At 33.6% G+C, this 22,295-nt stretch overlaps 1 protein-coding gene across 1 annotated transcript in view; it reads right to left on the bottom strand.

The window, feature by feature from the left end:
• Nucleotides 1-22,295, bottom strand: part of abcc4 (ATP-binding cassette, sub-family C (CFTR/MRP), member 4) — a 70,152-nt gene that overhangs the window by 35,202 nt on the left and 12,655 nt on the right. The window contains exons 4-11 of the mRNA XM_056459422.1: nt 22,186-22,295; nt 19,784-19,873; nt 13,152-13,315; nt 11,392-11,517; nt 7,299-7,548; nt 4,217-4,324; nt 3,715-3,804; nt 3,094-3,285 (exon numbers count right to left, since the gene is read on the bottom strand). The exon at nt 22,186-22,295 is cut by the window's right edge and continues 115 nt beyond it. Of these exons, the coding sequence (XP_056315397.1) occupies nt 3,094-3,285; nt 3,715-3,804; nt 4,217-4,324; nt 7,299-7,548; nt 11,392-11,517; nt 13,152-13,315; nt 19,784-19,873; nt 22,186-22,295 (1,130 nt within the window). The remainder of the gene's footprint in view (nt 1-3,093; nt 3,286-3,714; nt 3,805-4,216; nt 4,325-7,298; nt 7,549-11,391; nt 11,518-13,151; nt 13,316-19,783; nt 19,874-22,185) is intronic.

Raw genomic sequence — 22,295 nt, 5'->3', positions numbered from 1 at the left:
AAATCTGATCCAATAATTAAATAATAATCAAAATAATAATCTTAATGATTTCTGGAGTAAGACGAACACTTTTATCCAACAATGATTGATAATTATGACATTAATGATAATATTAAACATTAAATGAATGAATTTAACAATAAAAATGTTAAACAGTTACTAGGGATGTAACGGTGTTGTAAATACCGTCGCACTGCAATAGCAAATTTTTTCGATATTACCATGGTCGCATAACTCGATAAAATGATAGGTCTTCTGAGAAAAGTTTGTTCAGGCGAATGGAGCAAACGGGAGGTAACAGGAACTACAATTCCCATCAGCCCAGGCGTGGATATCATCCTTTGCGGTCTGTTGTTGCTACACATAGATATTTACATTAGATGTCGCCTACCTTGTTGTTGTCTTTTGGAAGGAATGCGTCAACAGAGCCGCCATTTTAGTACAGGGTAGCGCTCCTTTGAAATGAATGTGGGACCAAGCTGCAGTGGAGGACTGTGGCCATCCAGAGCCACATACACACATATATCTATGATCAGGAGTTTGGTCGGTGGTCAAAATGCAAATATTTTTATATTTTTCACATTTTTCACATTTCTACATGGATGAATAAGTAACGGCACGGGCATTGCTGACAAAGAACGAGTGTTTGTGTAACTTATATGGAAATGTACTATCAACCCTCCCTGTTAAATTTGATCTAATCCATGTCCTGAAACACACCCCTTTCCTGCTGTCACTTTTCATTTTAACGGAGTGAGCGATTCATTTGTGAATGAATCTCCGTTATGAACGACTCGTTCACTAGCCGACAATAATACTATTTCTAGCACCGCAGCATCTCGTTGTCATATTTCTTTTGCATTGTTTGCTTATTTTATTCAACAAAACTAGCATAAGCATGGTATTGAGTGCGAGTTGATGCTACTTTGCCTTATGATCAGTACAGTAAGTGGCTGTATTATCATCAATATCGTGACTTGTTTAGCCCAAAAGTTCATAACATACAAAAATGTAAAAACCGAAATCTTACCTATGAAATATTCTGCCTTTGTTTCTTTGTTTGCTCGTTACTTCACCTGTACGCAGCGCTAAAATCCAGCATCTTCACGTTGGCACACTGTCTTGACTAGTGCGGTTGAATGACGTTTGTCCTGGGAGCACTGTACCAATGTGGCGGCACTATTGACGCATGCTCAGGGTCTGTATGCGATATCTAGTATATATATCTAAGGTTGGTACAGATCCAGTAAAATGGAGCGGAAGTGGAGGGTGCTGCTAGAAGCGGCGAAGGAAAAGAGCTGGAAATGGTCGAACCAAAAGCGAGTTTTAAATTGGATGTGGGGAAGCATTTCGGTTTGTCACTGAAAAGAAACGAGAAAGGTGAAAATAAAAAATGGTATGTAGGCACTGCCAGACTGTGGGGAGTAGTCAGGGAATACGACTAACATGATGGGGATTCTTTTAGTCAAGGGGACAGCAGAACACAGCACACTGCTCAGATTGAGGCAGACATTGACTTGTACCGCAAAGAGACCTCTATCTCACTCATGGCTTGTCCTCTAGAGTAGTGGAAAGACAATGCACAATGTTACCCACCGCTGTCAACCTTGGCCAAGTCATATCTCTCTGTCCCAGCAACTTCAGTCCCAAGTGAGAGAGGTTTTTTTTCTGTTGGGGACATTGTAAATGCCCAGAGATCCCAGCTTTTACCACATAATGTTGATATGCTAATTTTCCTTTAAAAAAAAAAACACCTGTCTCTGTCTGAATGAGTGTGTGAGTGAATGAGGCGAGTGTTCTCAAATACTCATTCAGCACATGGTCCTGCTGCAATAAGTAGGCTGCTAAGTTTTCAAGAATACTAAATTGAAACTTTTTTACATGGTTTAATAATTTTTTGTTATTAAAACTGAAAAATTAAAGTTCCTGTTTCAAAGTTTACAGATAGATGGCTAATTTTTATGCCATTGATATGTTCAGTGTTCGGCCAAACTTTAATAAACACTTCTGGGACTTTTTGAGTCTCTTCATACCGTGAAATTATGAAATAAAATTTAAGCTACTGCTTTAAAGGGAACCCATTACGCAAAAGTCTACAGAAACACTTTGATTGACAGTCTACATTTGTACATGTCATCAGAGGGAGAAAGCCCCGCTCAATAATGTGACACATCTTTTGAAAAGAGGGCTGGGAGCAAAATCTCATTTGAATTTAAAGCGACAGTCACCAAAACTGCACAATTTGGATAAAAGCCTAAAAGGGGCAGTTTCAAAGAGTTATAAACATTTGTATGCCATTGATATGTTCAGTGTTCGGGCAAACTTTAATAAACACTTCTGGCACTTTTTTCGAGTCTCTTCATACCGTGAAATTTTGATACCGTTACATCCCTAACAGTTACCAAAAAATAATAATGAATTCAATGTTTTTCTCTATGAATCCATAAAAGATAGAAATAAATAAATAAAAAAGGAATAAAAGGATAAAACACATGTTGTGGAACAATATTTCACATGAGCATCAAATCAATAAATTATAATGATTTCTGAAGGATTGTGTAACACTGAAGGCTGTAATGAAGCATAAAATTCAGCTTGCCCATCTGAATTACATTAGGAAAAAAAGAATATAAAAGGTAAAAGTTATTTGTTAGTGTAATAATATTTCACGAAATTACTGCTTTGTTTTTGTTCTTTTAGGTAAATCAAAATGTAAAATTGCAGCGCTCTTCCAGATAAGTTTGGTGCTGTGACCAAATTTCTTCAAATGACAAGTACCAAAGAACATCTGCACTCATTTATTAAATAAATCACAGAAGCAAAGAAAAACAAAGGTTTCAGTCATGAAATTTAGTTTTACTTTTTTATTCTGATTTATTTAATAAATTATTGAGTGCTGGCCTTTTTTAAGCAAAGAAATGCAGCCTTGACGAGATAAAATAAAATAAAATAAAGTATTTTTTTACTGACCCAAATCTTGTAATGCACAGCAATGCATAATTAATTGAGCCTGTTGCAACAAAAAGAAGTTTACCCTACAAATAGGTGTAGGAGCCAAGAGTGTGGTGTGTACAATATGATGGATGATTTTACCCTCTTGAGCGCACAGGCTCTGAGTACTCGCTCATATCGCTGAGGCTGCAGCTCTTTCCCGAACAGTATGTTGCTGCGAATGGTGCCTGGAAAGACCCAGGGCTGCTGCGAGGCATACGTCAGCTCTCCTTTCACCTTTATCACACCCTTCTCAGCCGGAAGCTCTCCCAGAACGGTGCTGAGGAGAGACGACTGCAGGACAGAGCTGAAGATTAATAACTACTAACAGCCTCTGATTAACAAGACAGCTACTGCTTTAAAGGGGACCCATTACGCAAAAGTCTACAGAAACACTTTGATTGACAGTCTACATTTGTACATGTCATCAGAGGCAGAGAGCCCCGCTCAATAATGTGACACATCTTTTGAAAAGAGGGCTGGGAGCAAAATCTCATTTGAATTTAAAGCAACAGTCACCAAAACGCACAATTTGGAAAAAAGCCTAAAAGGGGCAGTTTCAAAGAGTTATAAACAATTATTTGTGTGGCATTTTGAGCTGAAACTTCACATACACACTCTAGGAACATCAGAGACTCATTTTACATGTTGTAAGAAAGGGCATAATAGGTCCTCTTTAATTAGAGAGCTTGAGAAAACTTGAGTATTAGCATTGGGACTGACCTTTCCAGCTCCCACAGGACCAATTACAGCCAGCAGCTGACCCGGCTTCACAGTAAAACACACATTTTGTAATGTTGGAGCATCCAGAGTCTGTCAAAAAGGGAGAGAATATATATATATATATATATATATATATATATATATATATATATATAATTATGAATATTAATAATAATAATAATAATAATAACAACTTATTATCTAATTAGAATTATTTAGGTTGAATTTCTCCCCGTGCTCATGTGGGTTTCCTCAGATTCTCCGGTTTGCCCCACAAGTCCAAAGACATGTGGAATATGTGAATTAGGTAAGCTAAATTGTCTGTAGTGTATGTGTGTAAATAAGTGTGTATGGATGTATCCTGGCTTAGTGTCCTTATTAATTTATTAATTGGACAAAAAAAAGGAACTGAATAAGCCAACATGCTTTTGTGATACACAGTACTTAACAGGACTTCCTGTTCCAAGCTTGTACCTTCAGTATCTCTTTGTTGTGATCTCACCTTGTCCCAGTAGCATACAAGATCCTGCATCTCCACCGACGGCTCTTTCTTCTCCTCCTGAGAAAGCGGAAGGTGATTTTTCACAAGCTCATCCAGCAACAGGAACTTCTGCATGAGACAGACAGACCACAGAGACACATGTGATGCACAGACACAAGACCAGCACTGAAAACTGCTGTCATGACGCTGCAGTTTGGAGTTTTTATGGATAACGCAAATTAAGAGTTTCTGACAAGTTGAAGAAGTGGGTTCAGTGTGAGGTCAAACGAGAAAAAACATCCTCAGCTTTCTCTAAACAGACACTCCATGATTACAAAATGTGCAGGTTCACGTTGAGACTTATGCAACATTAGCTGAGTCAGTGGGAACTGTAGAGTAGATCTAAAATTAACCCTGAAAACGACACCTGCAGCATATCAGAGCAGACGGAGCAGCAAGAGATTAGAAGTTAATAGCACGGCCAGACAGAATGTGTGGACATTTTTTGCTCTTTCTGTGCCAAATTTTGTAAAATCTGTGTATTTATGTGGAATGATTTGGCGAGTATAACGACTAAAAACCTAATAACTACTATAACTCAATAATAACAACTTTTATTTAAGGGGTTACAATGGAAATCCAGTTAGATCCACTTGTTTGGTAAACAAAGTCTCATATAATATATCTAATTACAGACAAAAATTCAACTGTATTGTAAAATTATCCTCTAAACATTTTCATATTACTGAAATTAATATAATAAGTGAATAAATATACATTTACATACATTGGCAGAAGTAAATAAACAGATTTAATCATGGGCTAAAATAAATCAGTGGATTTCTGCAAGCACAGATTCAGTGCCAGCCTGTTAGTTATAGTGAGTGATGTCAATATTTAATTGATCTGCCATTTGATTTATCTAATAACCACTATATACTACTGTAAAAATACATCTTAGGAGCTTTTTTAATAGTTAAAATATTTAATAGTTAAAATGTATTTTTGTTTACATTTTACTTTAAAATTTAAGCTTCTCTAATTTAGTTTTCTTACTTCTAGACTTTAAATATATCCAAGAAGTTCTACTTGTATTTATTTCTGATTGTTTTGTTGTTTTGGAAAATGAAGGTTAAACCAACTATAATTGATTAATTTTTACATCTTTAAAATTTCAGCTTCTCTAATTTAGTTTGGCGTTTACTTTATTATAACCATGCAGTTTTTATTTGTATTTATTTCAGCTTTAGTTATCTTGGAAAATGAAGGTTAAATCAAACATAATTGCTTAATTGTCAACTAGCTAAATTAAAATAGTTACAGTAAATGTGACAAAAATGTTTTAGTTTTATTATTTAAATAAATAAAAAAAACTAAAATCCATGTTAATTGTCGATAAAGTTGCAGATTTAGGCTAAAAATGTTCTAATTTTTAACATGGAAGACATATTTATTGTTATAACATAAAAAAATGTTATGGGAAATATACATTAAGAGGACTTTATTTTACATATATACACATATATTTTATATACATATATATATATATATATATATATATATATATATATATATATATATATATATATATATATATATATATATACACACACACACACTGAAAAGTCACGGAAAATATTGCACATATATATGTATTCAAGCGTGCATGCTTTTGTGTGTGTGCGTGCATGTGTGTATGTATGTATATATGCAGGGCTTGACATTGACACCCGCCAACCCATGTAGATGCGTGTAGATTTCAGCTGTGGCGAGTAAGACAGCCGCTCCCACTAGCCACTCTGGCTGGTTGACAAGTTCTCTTAAAAACAGGGTTCGACAATAAGGATGGTCCAAAATGTGTGCAAATGTGATCTTAGAATCGAAAAGCAGCACAAAAATAATTGTGTTCATGCGAGCAAAAGATACCAATATGGTTTAATTATCAATTAATAATTAATTATTAATTATTGCTTTAATAGGAGATTAACCCCTCAATTATGTGTAGTAATGTGGCTAAGAAATACTTATTTATTTATTTTTGATGGGGTCAGAGATAAATTTGGCAAATCCTTAATTTTGAGTCCTGAAAAGTCATGTGAAATAAAAACTAATTGCAATGCGATGCAACCTATTTGCTCATGCACATAAAGCAAGCTCATACACAACACACACAAAAAAAGAAATGAACGAGGAGGCATGTGGACATAACACACAATTTAAATTAAAATAAATGTAGCATGTTAAAGTCAAATTTATGCATATAAAATATATTTTCACAACAACAAAATTGTGGCTAGTGATAATGGCGAGTGGCTAGTAATGTCGGAAATCTACTAGCCACAATGGCTGGTGATCAAAAAAGTTAATGTCAAGCCCTATGCATGCAGGTATATATATATATATATATATATATATATATATATATATATATATATATATATATATATATATATATATATATATCTCTGTTAGATAGATAGATAGATAGATAGATAGATAGATAGATAGATAGATAGATAGATAGATAGATAGATAGATAGATAGATAGATAGATAGATAGATAGATAGATATATATATATATATATATATATATATATATATATATATATATATATATATCTATCTATCTATCTATCTATCTATCTATCTATCTATCTATCTATATATATATACACACACATATACATATACATACATATATATATATATATATATATATATATATATATATATATATATATATATATATATATATATATATATATATATATATATATATATATATATAAAAAATTATGTTAAGACAATTAAGCAAGTCCTTGTATTACAGTGGTTTGTTCTGTAGACAATCAAAAAGAAATATAGCTTAAAGGGCCTAATAATATTGACCCTTAATTGGTTTTTAAAAAATTAAAAACTGCTTTTATTCTAGCCGAAATAAACCCTATAAGACTTTCTCCAGAAGAAAAAATATTATAGGAATTACTGTGAAAAATTCCTTGCTCTGTTAAACATCCTGAAACTAACAACTTTACATTTTCCATGACCATGCGAACATTAAGCTTATTTTCAGTCTAGTTTGTGTGATGAAGAAGGTCGTACCTTGATCCTGCGGATGCTGATGGCAGATTCAGACACTTTCTCGACAGCAGCAGGGAAGAACAGGGTGACGGTGAGGCGGACGGCGCTGTACAGAGACACGGCCACAAACACACGACTCGCAGACATGGTGTTTCCCACCAGCACATACACCGTGAACGTCACAAACAGGATGATTTTATTGGCCGTAAAGAACGAGGCCATGTTCAACCCACGCAGGTAAGAGCTGCTCATGATTTTGGAGATCTCCTTCCTACAACAAACACAAACATAAATAAACAATTCACTTTGTGTCCAAGATCATAAATATTTGGGAGGACATACACACAGTTGAAGTCAAAATTATTCGCCCTCCTGTGAATTTTTTTGTGAAATATTCAACAAATGATGTTTAACAGAGCAAAAAAATTTTCACAGTATTTCCTATAATATTTTTTCTTCTGGAGTAATCTTATTTACTTTATTTTGGCTAGAATAAAAGCAGTTTTTTTTTACCATTTTGAGGTCAATATTATTAGCCCCTTTAAGCAATATTTATTTTTGATTATCTACAGAACAAACCAACATTATACAATGACTTATACAATACCGAATTGCGCTAACTTGCCTAATTAACCTAGTTAAGCCTTAAAATGTCACTTTAAGTTGAATACTAGTATTTTGAAAAATATCTAGTAAGATATCATTTACTGTCATCATGGCAAAGATAAAAGAAATCAGTTATTAGAAATGAGTTATTAAAACTATTATGTTTAGAAATATGTTGAAAAAAAAATCTCTCCGTTAAACAGAAATTGGGGAAAAAAAATATAGGGGGCTAATAATTCGGGCTTCAAATGTATATAATATTAATATATACTTTACAAGGTCAGCTAAATAAAGTTCATTCAGTCTTCTTACAGTAAAAAAAAAGAGAAAGAGAGACATTAAATGCAAAAGCACAGATAAAAGCAGCATTGTTTATGCAACCACAAGGTTAGAGCTGAGATTTCACAGCTTCAAAATATGATAAACACTTTTGATAAATACTTTGACACCAAAAATCCTCATAGTTTTGTGACCCTTCTTCCTACCAGTGTGATTAACTTTGCTTTGGTCTTTTTAATGCTTCTATGCTGATGGGACAGTGGAAAATGGACTAGAAACTGTTATTAGCAAAAGACCACAAGATTGGATTTGAATTTGCGGTCACTGTCTAACCACAAGTCTATCACCACTAGCAGTATGTAGTTTTAGCACATCTTACACATTTTTGAAGTGCAGGAGAATGAACCATATTTTTGATAAAAATAGAAAATCGGTCTCAATCACGCGACCACTGAACATCACTATGAGAAACTGAAAAACCACAAATATCTTACACTAGCTTTAAGGCAGACGAAGCAGCACTAACATGCAACAATACTGACACAGAAGAAAAACAGAAGAAAAAAAAAACTGTTCCACAAAGATCCAGTTAGAGCATTTACTGGAGTAACTTTAAACCAACTTTAAACTTTAAAATACTCAAAAAACAAAACAAACAAACAAACAAACAAACAAAACAAATCCCCCAAAATATTTTGTTTGCTTTTTCTGGACAATAATCGCAAACCCCTAGTATTGGTGTAGCATACAGTACATCCAGAAAGTATTCATAGCGCTTCATTTTTTCCACATTTATGTTACAGCCTTATTCCAAAATGGATTAAATAATTTATTTCTTCAAAATTCTGCACACAATACCCCATAATGACAATGTGAAAAAAGAGAAATTGTTGCAAATTAAAAGTAAAAAATCTGAAAAATCACATGTACATCAGTATTCACAGCCTTTGCCGTGAAGCTCTAAATTGAGCTCAGGTACATTCTGTTTCCACTGATCATTCTTGAGATGTTTCAGCAGCTTCATTGGAGTTCACCTGTGGTAAATTCAGTTGATTGGACATGATTTGAAAAGGCATACACCTGTCTATGTAAAGTCCCAGGGTTGACAGTGCATGTCAAAGCACAAACCAAGCATGAAGACAAAGAAATTGTCTGTAGGTACAAGGCTGAGTAAGGTTACAAAAAAATTTCTGCTGCTCTGAAAGTTCCAGTGAGCACAGTGGCCTCCGTCATCCGTAAGTGGAAGATGTTTGGAACCACCAGGACTCTTCCTAGAGCTGGCTGGCCATCTAAGCTGAGTGAGAAGGGGGAGAAGGGCCTTAGTCAGGGAGGTGATCAATAACCTGATGGTCACTCTGTCTGAGCTCCAGTGTTCTTCTGTGGAGAGAGGAGAACTTTACCGAAGGACAACCATCTGTGCAGCAATCCAACAATCCAGGCGGAAGCCACTCCCCACCCGGAATTTGCCAAAAGGCATCTGAAGGACTCCCAGAGCATAAGAAACAAAATTCTCTGGTCTGATGAGACTAAAATTGAACTCTTTGGAGTGAATGCCAGGAGTTACGTTTGGAGAAATCCAGGCCTCGTTTACCACCAGGCTAATACCATCCCTACAGTGAAGCATGGTGGTGGCAGCATCATGCTGTGGTGATGTTTTTCAGCAGCAGGAACTGGAAGACTAGTCAGAATAGAGGAATGGGCAAAATGGCGTGCCAAGCTTGTGGCATCAAATTCAAAAAGACTTGAGGCTGTAATTGCTGCCAAAGGTGCATCAACAAAGTAATGAGCAAAGGCTGTGAATACTTTTCAGGTTTTTTATTTTTTATAAATTTGCAACAATTTCAAAATCTTTTTTCACATTGTCATTATGGGGTATTGTGTGGAGAATATTGAGGCAATAAATGAATTTAATTCATTTTGGAATAAGGCTGTAACATAAAAAATGTGGAAAAAGTGAAGCGCTATGAATACTTTCCGGATGCACTGTACATGTGGTTAATATCCTTACTAACAATGTCTTTAAAATAAGGTCAAAACTATTTTGTACAGACATTTATTTTGAATAAATATAAATGATCATAACAGAAAAAATAATTTTAAAATAAAATAAATAAAAGTTTATTCCCTGGAGTGACATTTAAGCAAGTTTCTTTGTTTATTTATTGCCACCTCAGCAACTTATTGCTATTACATGGAAAGATTAACAGAGATAAAAACATATTACAAAATAATAACAACTTGATTCAAAAAGGCCATTGAAAATAATTACAATAAGAACATTAGATATGATTTTTTCAGTTCGATATATGAAAACTTTCTTCCAAATTCTTCCCAGGGATCCTTTTTTAAAGCATCCATCAAATGCGCTCGGTATAAAATTCTTTTAATAGTCTTTCAAATTTTATAATATAATATAATATACTATAATATAATATAATATAATATAATATAATATACTATAATATAATATAATATAACATAATATAATATAATATAATATAATATAATATAATATAATATAATATAAATTCCAGGACTTTTCCATGACTTTTCCAAAACTTTCAGTTAAATATTCATGACCTAATGTTTCATGTGATGTCTACGTTCACGTGGTAGATAAGAAAAAAAAATGCACATTCAAATTTATTACAGCATATCAAAAATAATTTTGACAATCTATGTAGTATTTTTATATGTAAAAATAGATATAAACACATGTTGGGTTTATTTGTTCTTCCAAAACATTTCTAAGGAAAATGACAATATTCCATGACTTTTCCTGGTTTTCAAGGACTGTATGAACCCTAAATATAAAATAATATGCTTTACAGGTAAGCAAATGAAAAGGCTTCTAAAATGAAGCAAAGAAAATAGTGCAGGCCTTGATTTTGCCCATTGGGAATAAATGAGAATGGTTGTGGTTTGCTAATATTGGATCTCATATGAGTGACAGGCTGATCTTACTTCTCCCAAAAAATGTAATAAATGATAATAAATAAATTTACTTGTAAAATTACCAGCACAAGCATTTTCTATAGCTACCTTGAATGACCCAAAGTTTTACAGTTCGTTAAAACAGACATTTTCAGACTGTACTTCAAGTCTCAACCTTGAAATAAGTAACAGCCATAAAACCTTTGGACGAATGCAGTCTTGTCAGTAAGGCAATCTGCTGACCTATCGCAAGCTTAAGCAGAGCAAACAGACTCAATAAGTCTACGCAATTTACCTTCGTACATCATTAACCAGCGCTGCGAATGGCTTCTCCCAGGCATACATCTTAATTATACGTATGCCAGAAACCACCTCATTCATAGTGCGTATCCGACTGTCAGTCAAGGCTGCGGTTTTACTCCTGTGAAGCAGAAAAAGATATTGCAGAATAAATAAAAAATGTTAGTGTGTCCCAAATTATGCTCTTTAAGAATTAACTTATAATCATGACCTGAAAACAACATTTTCTTGACAAAAATTAAAAAGAAAAAAAAACTAAATGTATTTTTTTTAAATGAAAAAAAAAAGGTAAATAAATAAATGTATATTTATACACAGTGCTTCCCACACATATATATATATATATATATATACATATATACATATATATATATATACATATATATATATATATATATATATATATATATATATATATATATATATATATATATATACATATATACATATATATATATATATATATATATATACATATATACATATATATATATATATACATATATACATATACATACATACATACATACATACATACATACATACATACATACATACATACATACATACATACATACATATATATATATATATATATATATATATATATATATACACATAAATATATATATATATATATATATATACATATAAATATATATATATATATATATATATATATATACATACACACACACACACACACGTATGTATGTATGTATGTATGTATACAGTATATATATATATATATATATATATATATATATATATATATATATATACACATATATATACACACATACATACATACACACATACATACACATACATACAAACATAAATATGCACACACATGCACGCACACACACTTTTTTGTCAGACGGCTCACCGGTCAGGTATACATCCGCGCTAAAATATCAAGGTGAAAGTCATCATAGCTTGCGTAGAATAGACCCATTTTTTTTTCATATACACACACACACACACACACGTTTAAAATAGATTTTCAAACTTTTAAACTTTTTTCAAACAATAAAAAAATCTCTAATAGTAATTGTATTATTTTTTTTTTTTAAATCACTAATTGTCCCCAGCCACACATTTAAAAAAATTCAACAATTAATTTGGTATTCATGTTGTTATTCATGAACTGTCAAAAAGCTTTCTTATAAATGTATTATTTATAAATATATATTGAAAATTGGGAAAATTATATTATTACTGTTCTATTTTATTATGTTATTATTTATTATATTGTATTATATTATACAAGCGAAACCTGCACCTAAAATAAAGCCATAAGCAAAGAACGTGTCTGAAAACGTGACAATGATTCACTGCAATTCGCTGTGGTAAAACTGTACCAACATTACTTCATATAAATGACCTTCCTGAAGATCATTAACATCACATTACAGACTAAAACTACTGTAACAGCAAAATACACAATCCTTAAGTTCTCCATGCTCTTGAAACTGTAAACATTTCGTGATTATGTAATGTAGTAGCACATTAGATTTTCTAGTGTATAACATATATTAATATATTACATAGTACTACTTAAAAACGCACACAAAGTGCATAGATTTGTTGGCCAGGTTTTTAAGATATAAATGTGCCTTTTGAGAAGCTTTCTGACACTATTCATCATGACATGAAGAGCCTCATGTGACTGATTAGCCTCATAGTTCTCATAGTTTCCTTTCCCTGATCCAATTTAAAAGATTCCCTGTCAGAGCGATTCTGAGACTGTACCTGTACTTGGAAAACAGTTTCCCGAACATGGTCTGAAGTGGCATTAGAAAGACTAAAACTGCCATCCCAGCAAGGCACGATGGTCCAATCTCTTGCCAAAGCAGACCAATCACAGCTGCGGCTTGCAGAGGTCCCACCCACAGGAAGTGCAGAAAAATAGTCAACTAGGAAAAGAGACAGAAATAAATTTTAAAAAAGCAGCACATAAATTAAATCATACAAGTTTCATAAAAAAATAATAAAAGGTATCCTCACAAACACACACACACACACACGCATGCATATATTTGAGAATTTTTTTAATATTTAGATTTTAAATATTTTTACCTAATACAAATTATACTTAAATATCTATGCTTTTTTACTGTTTTGTTTAGATGTGTGTATTACATATAAATAATACTCATTAAATTAATAGTTACATTGTAACAAGAACACTTTATTTTAAAGTGCAACCAAAAAAAGAGGGAGTGGGTGGAGATTTTACTGTGCCATTACCATAATACCATGGTTTTGCTGGTACAATTTCTTTTTACCTTTTTAAAAGTATCTTATGATCTGCAAGGCTACATTTATTTTATCTGAATTAGTGCAATAGCATAATAATAATAATAATAATATTAATAATAATAATAATTTTAAATGTTCCATTACCATAATTCCATGTTTTTGTTATATGATTGGTATATGTTTGGTAACAATTTCTTTTAGAAAGCATCTCGTGCTATGGAAAACTACATTTATTTAATCTAAAATAGTGCAATAATAATAATAATAATAATAATAATAATAATAATAACAACAACAACAATAATATATTTGAATACATTTTAAATGTGCTATTACCGTAATACCATGTTTTTACGTAGTTGGTACAATTTCCTTTTACCTTTTTAAAAGTATCTTATGATCTGAAAGACTCAATTTATTAATCAGAAATGGTGTAATAATAATAATAATAATAATAATAATAATAATAATAATAATAATAATAATAATTATAAATTTGAATACAGGGTGACGCAGTGGCACAGTAGGTAGTGCTGTCGCCTCACAGCAAGAACGTTGCTGGTTCGAGCCCCGGCTGGGTCAGTTTGCATGGGTTTCCTCCGGGTGCTCCGGTTTCCCCCACAGTCCAAAGATATGCAGTACAGGTGAATTGGGTAAGCTAAATTGTCCATAGTGTATGTGTGTGTGCAAATGAGTGTGTATGGATGTTTCCCAGTGATGGGTTGCGGCTAGAAGGGCATCCGCTGCGTAAAACAAGCGCTGGATAAGTTGGCGGTTAATTCCGCTGTGGCGACCCCAGATTAATAAAGGGACTAAGCCGAAAAGAAAATGAATGAATGAAATTTGAATACAATAATATTCATTGGATAGCAATTCATTTTAACATAATTACTCCGTACTTTAGTGTCCCAATACTTTCAAAATCATTAAATCAAGTGGATTATAACATTCTAACAAATGTTTTCATTATAAAGCAATAACAATAAACAGCAAAAAATAATATTTAAATATATTTTAATATTATTTTCTATTTAGAACCTAAAACTTAAAAAAAAGTAAATATATTTTATTAGAAATATAAAAAGTACAATGAATAAAATAAATATAATAATAAATATAATAAAAAGTCATATATTTTCATGTGAATATCAAAGTACTTAAAATGTGGAATAGCATACATTTATTATCATAAAACACCTGTATTTACATAATCATGTTTGAAAATTTAAATATAAAGCATTGATTTTCCAAATAAATCAGGGCTATTAAACACTGGCCCAAAACCCTGACATTGCATGTTCTAGTTCACATGACAATACTTTAGCGTAGTTCTTAGAATAGGGCGCACAAGCTTTTATTACATTCACTTTTCAAACAGTAGAGATTATTGTAGAGATTACTGCAGAATCCACAAAAAAAGAGGCTTAAACTTCAAAGTGCTAATTTTAGGTAACATTGCCTGAACACATACAGAACTTCCTGCTATTCTTCTCTAAATCCCTATGATGTGTGCTGGAAAATGCAGGAGAACGTCTCCAAGGACAGATGGAGAACAATGATGTTCCTACTTCAAATATACAGACTAAGAGCTCAGCTGGAATGAGTGTGGTTTCAAATTAATATGTGTGGTTTATGGAGCTGTTATACGCGGCTCACAGCCAACACTTTACATAACTGTTCATCACTATATTTCTCAACTGGAATAAAGATAATGAGAGAGCTATAGTGTGTGTCAGAAGCCTTGCCACATGAGACAGAGTTTAAATCTGTTAACTATTCATTTTAATTTGCCAATGGGGCTGGGCGAAATTTGTATGGAATATTTCCATATTGTTTGATAACAACATATACGACCCCAAATCAGAAAAAGTTAAGAGAGTATGGACAGTAATAAAAAAAAAAGTTGTGATTAAAAAATTACTTGTACTTCATTGCAGACAATATGAACACAATGTCTGGTCAACTTCATTTCACTTTTAAATATACTGTACATCCTTTACTGTCATTCAGACCTGCAACACATTCCTATAAACGTTGGGACAGGAGCAGTTTAGGGCTAGTAATCAGGTAAATTGGTTAAATAATGATGTGATTTAAAACAGGGGATGTCAACAGGTTATTGTAATTATGACTTGGTACAAAAGCAGCATCCAAGAAAGATCTACTTATTTAGGTGGGCAGAGAATCGTCAGTTTGCTAATAAATACGTGAGAAAATTTAGAGCTCTGCATTTGAGCCCGAGCCCGTCAGGGCCCGAATTTATGCCCCTAGTGCCAGGCTTCGGGCCAATTTCCACGTCATAGCTGGCACGCATATCGGGCTTCGGGTCTGCTTTAGAACATTTAAAAAAATAATAATAATAATAATTGAATGAGATCTAATGCGTGCGGTCCGGAAGTGCCAGGGATGCCTTGTGCATAGAGATTTCAAGCCACGTGCAATGGAGAACAAAGAGAAAAATTTAAACGGCGAACTTAAAACGGGGAAAAAACACTAGAGAAAGGCAAACTCCTGGTCAACTTTTCAAATAGTGACAACTTTAAACGATGAGCCAACTGGTTATGCACAATGCACAACTTGTAAATGGAGTAAACTCACTGTGGACCACATACCGCCTGGATATCGGTCACTTACAAAACTAAAACTTACATTTTAAAAAAACAAAACAAACAAACAAAAAAACCTCAAATTTCTCAAAATTATTTTGATTAAAAAAATGAATAAAAAAACCATCAACTTTCTATCTAATACGAATCTGGTCTATTTTAATGGCTGTAACAGTTTTAACAGCTGTTTGGCGGAAAAAAGACGGGCTTCGGGTCAGGGCCGGTGCTAGGGCTTAGATTAAAGGCCCGTGCAAGGCTCTAAGAAAATTATTGAAATGTTTAAAACAATGTTCCTCAAAGAAAGACAGATATTTAGGTATTTAATGTAAACCGATGTTTCACCTTCAACAGTGCAGAACATTATTGAAAGATTCACGGAATCTGGAGAAGTTTCAGTGTGTAAAAGACAAGGACGCAAGCCTAAACTGAACAACCATGATCTTATCCCTCAGGCGGCATCGCATCAAGAATCCTCATTCATCTACAACAGTATCAGCACATGGGCACTGGACTCCTTTGAAAAACCTTTATCTTGTACCACATAACGTAGTTTCATCCACAAATGCCAGTTAACTGTGCCAAAGGAAGCCCTAAGCTAATGGTGTCCAGAAGCGTCATTGACTTGGAGGCTTGGAGGTATCTGGGATGGACCATCAAACAGTGGAAACACGTACTGTGGTCAGATGAATCAGTAATTGACTGGCCTACCTGCAGCCCTGACCTGTCTCCAATAGAGAATGAAGCACAAAATGCGACAACTACGACCCCATAGTATTGCATTCGCAGGTGTGTGTGTGTGTGTGTGTGTGTGTGTGTGTGTGTGTGTGTCTTTCTCTCTCTCCCTCTCTCACTTTTCCTCTTCACACGCTCCACCTTTATTACGCAGCCGATGTGCCCTGGGATTGGCTGTGACCCAGGGCGTCTTTTAAAAAAGAGAAACCGGCGTGGAGCGGGAGAGCGAGTTAGTATCTTGATTTGCGTTTGGTGTTATAGAGAAATATATAGTTTCAAGTGTTATTTTTTATTGTGTTTTCCCATTGGTGTATGTATAATTTTTGACTTTTGTTTGTCGTTTATCCATCCGTGTCAAACCCCCCCTCCCACTTGTTATTTTGTTTTTGGTTTGTTTGTTGTTATTGTAAATATTGTAGTTTGTATATACACGTGAGTAGTAGTAGCGGTTGGACGCCACCATTTTTTTTTCTTTAAATATTTTCTCTTGTTTTTATATATAGCCAGGGAGATTTGTAGTTTTTGTATTTTTATTTCTGTTATTTTGTTAGGTGCATTTAGTTTCATTTGGGTGCTTGAGTGGGGGATACATTTTTGTTTATTATTTTTCTGTAGGTCCTCTCTGAGGTATTTGGATTCATGTTTTGGGTGTTTAAAAAAAGAAAAAGACAAAAAAAAAGACAAATAAACAAACCCGACTCCAACGGTTCCTAAAAGTGATTTGTCCAGTGTTCTTTTATGTTACGTCCTTGACCCTAAACCAAGGTCATAACACCCACCTTAAGACTTGTTTTCAGGAAAAATAGGACACAATTACACATGAAACACTTTATCACTTGGTGTTTTCAATCCCTAAATGTCTCTTAAGTGTCGTGAAAAGGAATGGCAACATTACAAAGTAGTAAATGCTTTTTTTGAAATGTGTTGCAAGAACTAAAATTGGAGTACGTATTTATTTCATGAAAAAAACAACAACAATAAAAATAAGGAACACATTAATTAATATTTGTTGTATTGTTTGCAATGAAATACAAGTCAAAGTAAATTAGCGTTTTTCATGCTGTCCCAACTTTTACTGATGTGGGGTTGTATTTTCATGTATGAACTTACAAACAGGTGCAAAAAAAGATTGTATTTCATTTAGGGCTGCTTGATTATAGGCAAATCATAATCATGATTATATTGGTCATAATTGTAATCATGATTATTTCAAATGAATTTCAGTGGGCCATATAACCAAAAAGAGTTGGAGATAGTGTGGAGATATAGGGAGTTTATTTCCCTGTAAATAAGGTTGCTATTACACCTATACTTTTCAAAGATCACAAAATTTCACAGTCCGTCATACTGAAGCAAATTTGGACCAAGTAAAAAAATAAATAAATAAAAAATAATAAATAAATACCAACAATTATTGACAAAAATAAATACAATAGAACAAAAAAAAATTAACAAATAGGCTGAGAAGTGAATCAAACTGTGCTTTAAGTATCTTCAGTGTCAGAATTAAACTTGATTTGTTTCTTATTAAATCTATTATGAAAAGTCCTTCAGTCGAGAGCAGTGAGTGAATTTGACCTTGCCTCTTTTTTGTTTGTTTGATTAATAATGATAAAAACAGTCTGCAGCAGAATATGATGCGCTGTTGCTTTAAGAAATTGTGCGTTCTGATTATGGTTTCACTTTCAACTCTCTCTTTGTGTTCAGTTATTACATAACAAACAAGGGTTAATGTGAATAAGCACTGGGTTTTGATACAACTTTTGAATACATTCGACCATTTAGGCTCCCTCACTCTACATGTGTGTGTGTTTTCTCATCTCTGAGGCCGAGCACATGCAAACAACAAGCTCTTGTTCACACTTTTAATAACATAAATGAATCAAATACACGTCAACAAATGAAGCACATCCCATGCTGCAGAAGCCATGAATATACTTTCAGTAATTTCCATGTGAAACTTAGCTAACACAGAGGAATGAGCTCGAACTGCCGAATGGAGGTGGGATATTATGCAATTAATCATTCATTAAATGTTTTATCATAATATTTAGAGGCCAAAATCAAAATCAATTTTCGATTAAATTGCACAGACCTAATTTCTTTACTGTTTTTTTATTATCAAATGCTTAGATAGGTTAGGTTTTAACTGTGCACTTGTTACGCAAATATATTGTGTTTTGCATTAACATTTATTTTTATATATTTACGTACACTTTAAACTTATTATATATATTACTACATGTAAAAACTAAATATATGTTTTTTCTTTAAATGTCAGAATCCTTGTATGGCTCTTTTTAAAAGCATTTGGCCACCAGTATTGTACAAAATAATAAACTAATGAGTCCCAATTGCCATAATATAGTTTTTTCCTTACTACACAAGTCTAGTATTATCTGTGTGGTGACCAACATTCAACAGAAGAAGACAAAAATACACACACACTTCTTTGGAAAACTTGAATGTGAGTAAATGGTGGGTATTGTTCATATTTAGGTGAACTATCCCTTTAAGACAATCTATTTGTGACCACTCCTGGTGCTCTGAATCACAGCCAATCTGTTCCCTGGTAACTCAAACCCTTTACGGTAAATCACTCCTGCTGCCTTTGGCTCTTTTAACTGGAATTGAAGTTTGGAAAACAATACTTTGATCAAACAAAGTGCCATGACTGACTCTTTAAAGGAAAAAAAGACACTACAGGAGACCCGCTTCGAAAACAGGAAAAGGAGGACCTGTGGCACGAATGGAGGAAGACGAGAAGTTATGAAAATTTCCTACCTCATCAAATTTATTGACGTCATTAGACAAAAGATTAACAATCTGCCCTGTGGTTGTTTGGCCCATTGCTGCGGCACTGAGGCACAGAGCCTAAAAGAAGAAGAAAAAAAATGGTTTACTGTGATAAGATGTTACCCTTGCTAACTTACTAATCAAGTCCTATCACTCACATTTATTACCATAGTGTTAAAAAATAGCATTTAGTACATATACACTCACTGGCCACTTTATTAGATACACCGTACTAGTACCGGGTTGGACCCCTTTTTGCCTTCAGAACTGCCTAATCTTTCGTTGCATAGATTCAGCAAGGTACTGGAAATTTCCTCCGAAATTTTGGTCCGTATTGACATGATAGCATTTCGCAGTTGCTGCAGATTTGTCTGCTGCACATTCATGATGTGACTCAAGTTCCACCACATTCCAAAAGAGCTCTGTTGGATTGAGATATGGGGACTGTGGAGGCCATTTGAGTACAGTGAACGTATTGCCATGTTAAAGAGACCAGTCTGAGATGATTTTCCTGCTGGAATTGTACTCAGTAGATAAGTGCACTGTGGTCATAAAAGTATGGACATGGCAATACAGCAATACTCAGGTAGGCTGTGGCGTTGACATGATGCTCAATTGGTACTAATGGGCCCAAAGTGTGCAAAGAATATATCCCCCACACCATTACACCACCACCAGCCTGAACCATTGATACAAGGCAGGATGGATTCATGCTTTCATGTTGTTGACGGCAAATTCTGACCCTACCATCCAAATGTCGCAGCAGAAATCGAGACTCATCAGACCAGGCAATGTTTTTCCAATCTTCTATTGTCTAATTTTGGTGAGCCTGTGCGAATTGTAGCCTCAGTTTCCTGTTCTTAGCTGACAGGAGTGGAACCGGGTGTGGTCTTCTGCTGCTGTAGCCCATCTGCCTCAAGGTTTGACCTGTTGTGCGTTCAGAGATACTCTTCTCCATACCTCAGTTGTAACGAGTGGTTATTTGAGTTACTGTTGTCTTTCTATCAGCTCGAACCAGTCTGGCCATTCTCCTCTGATTGGCATCAACAAGGCATTTGCGCCTGGATCATTTTTTCAGACCATTCTCTATAAAGATCAGCAGTTTCTGAAATACTCAGAGCAGCCCGTCTGGCACCAACAACCATGCCACGTTCAAAGTCACTTAAATCACCTTTCTTCCCCATTCTGATGCTCAGTTTGAGCTGCTGCAGATCATCTTGATTATGTCTACATGCCTAAATGCATTGAGTTGCTGCTATGTAATTGGCTGATTAGAAATTTGCATTAACGAGCAGTTAAAGTGGCCGGTGAGTGTACATAATATACAGTATTATAACATTTGTAGATCGAAGTTTTTGGACTATTCTTTAAAAAAAGCCCCATCGTTCTCAAAATAATTCTAAATAAATTAAGAGACAGGTTGAAAATGAGCAGTTTCTCTGAATTTATTGTGTATGAGTTGGAGCAAAATGTTCATTTTTGTTTTATTTTATAACAGGTCTGATAACAATTTCAAATAAAATATTGTTATTTAGAGCATTTTTATTTTCTTGGACTAAATAATTCAAGTTTTCATGTTTTTGTGACTTAAAATCAGAGATATTCCACTAAAAATACAAATTTCTGAACTCTTCTGAAGTAAAAAAAATATTATATATATATATATATATATATATATATATATATATATATATATATATATATATATATATATATATATATATATATATATATATATATATATATATATATATATAGTTAAAAACATGTAACTTTTTTGCTACTCCATGCAAACATTTTTATTTTAAGATTTGATAAAGTTGTCAGCTTTTTACAAAATAAAACAAAACTGATGTTTTACTTAAAGGCGTAGTTCACCCAAAAATGAAAATGCACTCACTGTTTACACACCCTTTACTTGTTCCAAACCTGTTTCAGATTCTTTGCTGAATGTCTTTCTATCTTCTTTTGAACACAAAAGAATATATTTTGAAGAGAGCTGAAAACCTGTAACCATTGACTTCCATAGTAGGAAACACAGATACTATGGAAGTTACCAGTTTCCCAGTTACCAGTTTGGTTACCATGTTTACCATGTACAAATGGTTACCAGTTTCCAGTTTTTTAAAATATATTCTTTTGTGTTTAACACAAGAAACCAACTCCTAAAGATTTAAAACAAGTAACGAGCAAGTAAATGATGACAAAATAAACATTTTTGGGTGAACTATCCTATTAAACACAGAGCAACTATAAGCTGTAAATATAATAAAGCTGCACAAACTAATAAGGTAATTATCACAAATCCATTTGCTTGAATACTACTTTGGCACCTCCTCAGTATGTTATTTTCAAAGGTAAACTATTTATGTGTTTAAAGAAAACCTGACCTTCCTGTAGATCATGTGACACATTGCAATGCGAATTTTCATTCCAGCTCTTTGAACGTGGTAAAAGTAGAGATGATGGAGTAAAGCCAGGCCCAGGGTGGAGAGACAGA

The sequence above is a fragment of the Danio aesculapii genome, chromosome 6 (genome assembly GCF_903798145.1).
Source record: "Danio aesculapii chromosome 6, fDanAes4.1, whole genome shotgun sequence".
In the NCBI taxonomy this organism is placed as follows: Eukaryota; Metazoa; Chordata; class Actinopteri; order Cypriniformes; family Danionidae; genus Danio; species Danio aesculapii.
This window is presented reverse-complemented; position numbering and strand designations above follow the sequence as displayed.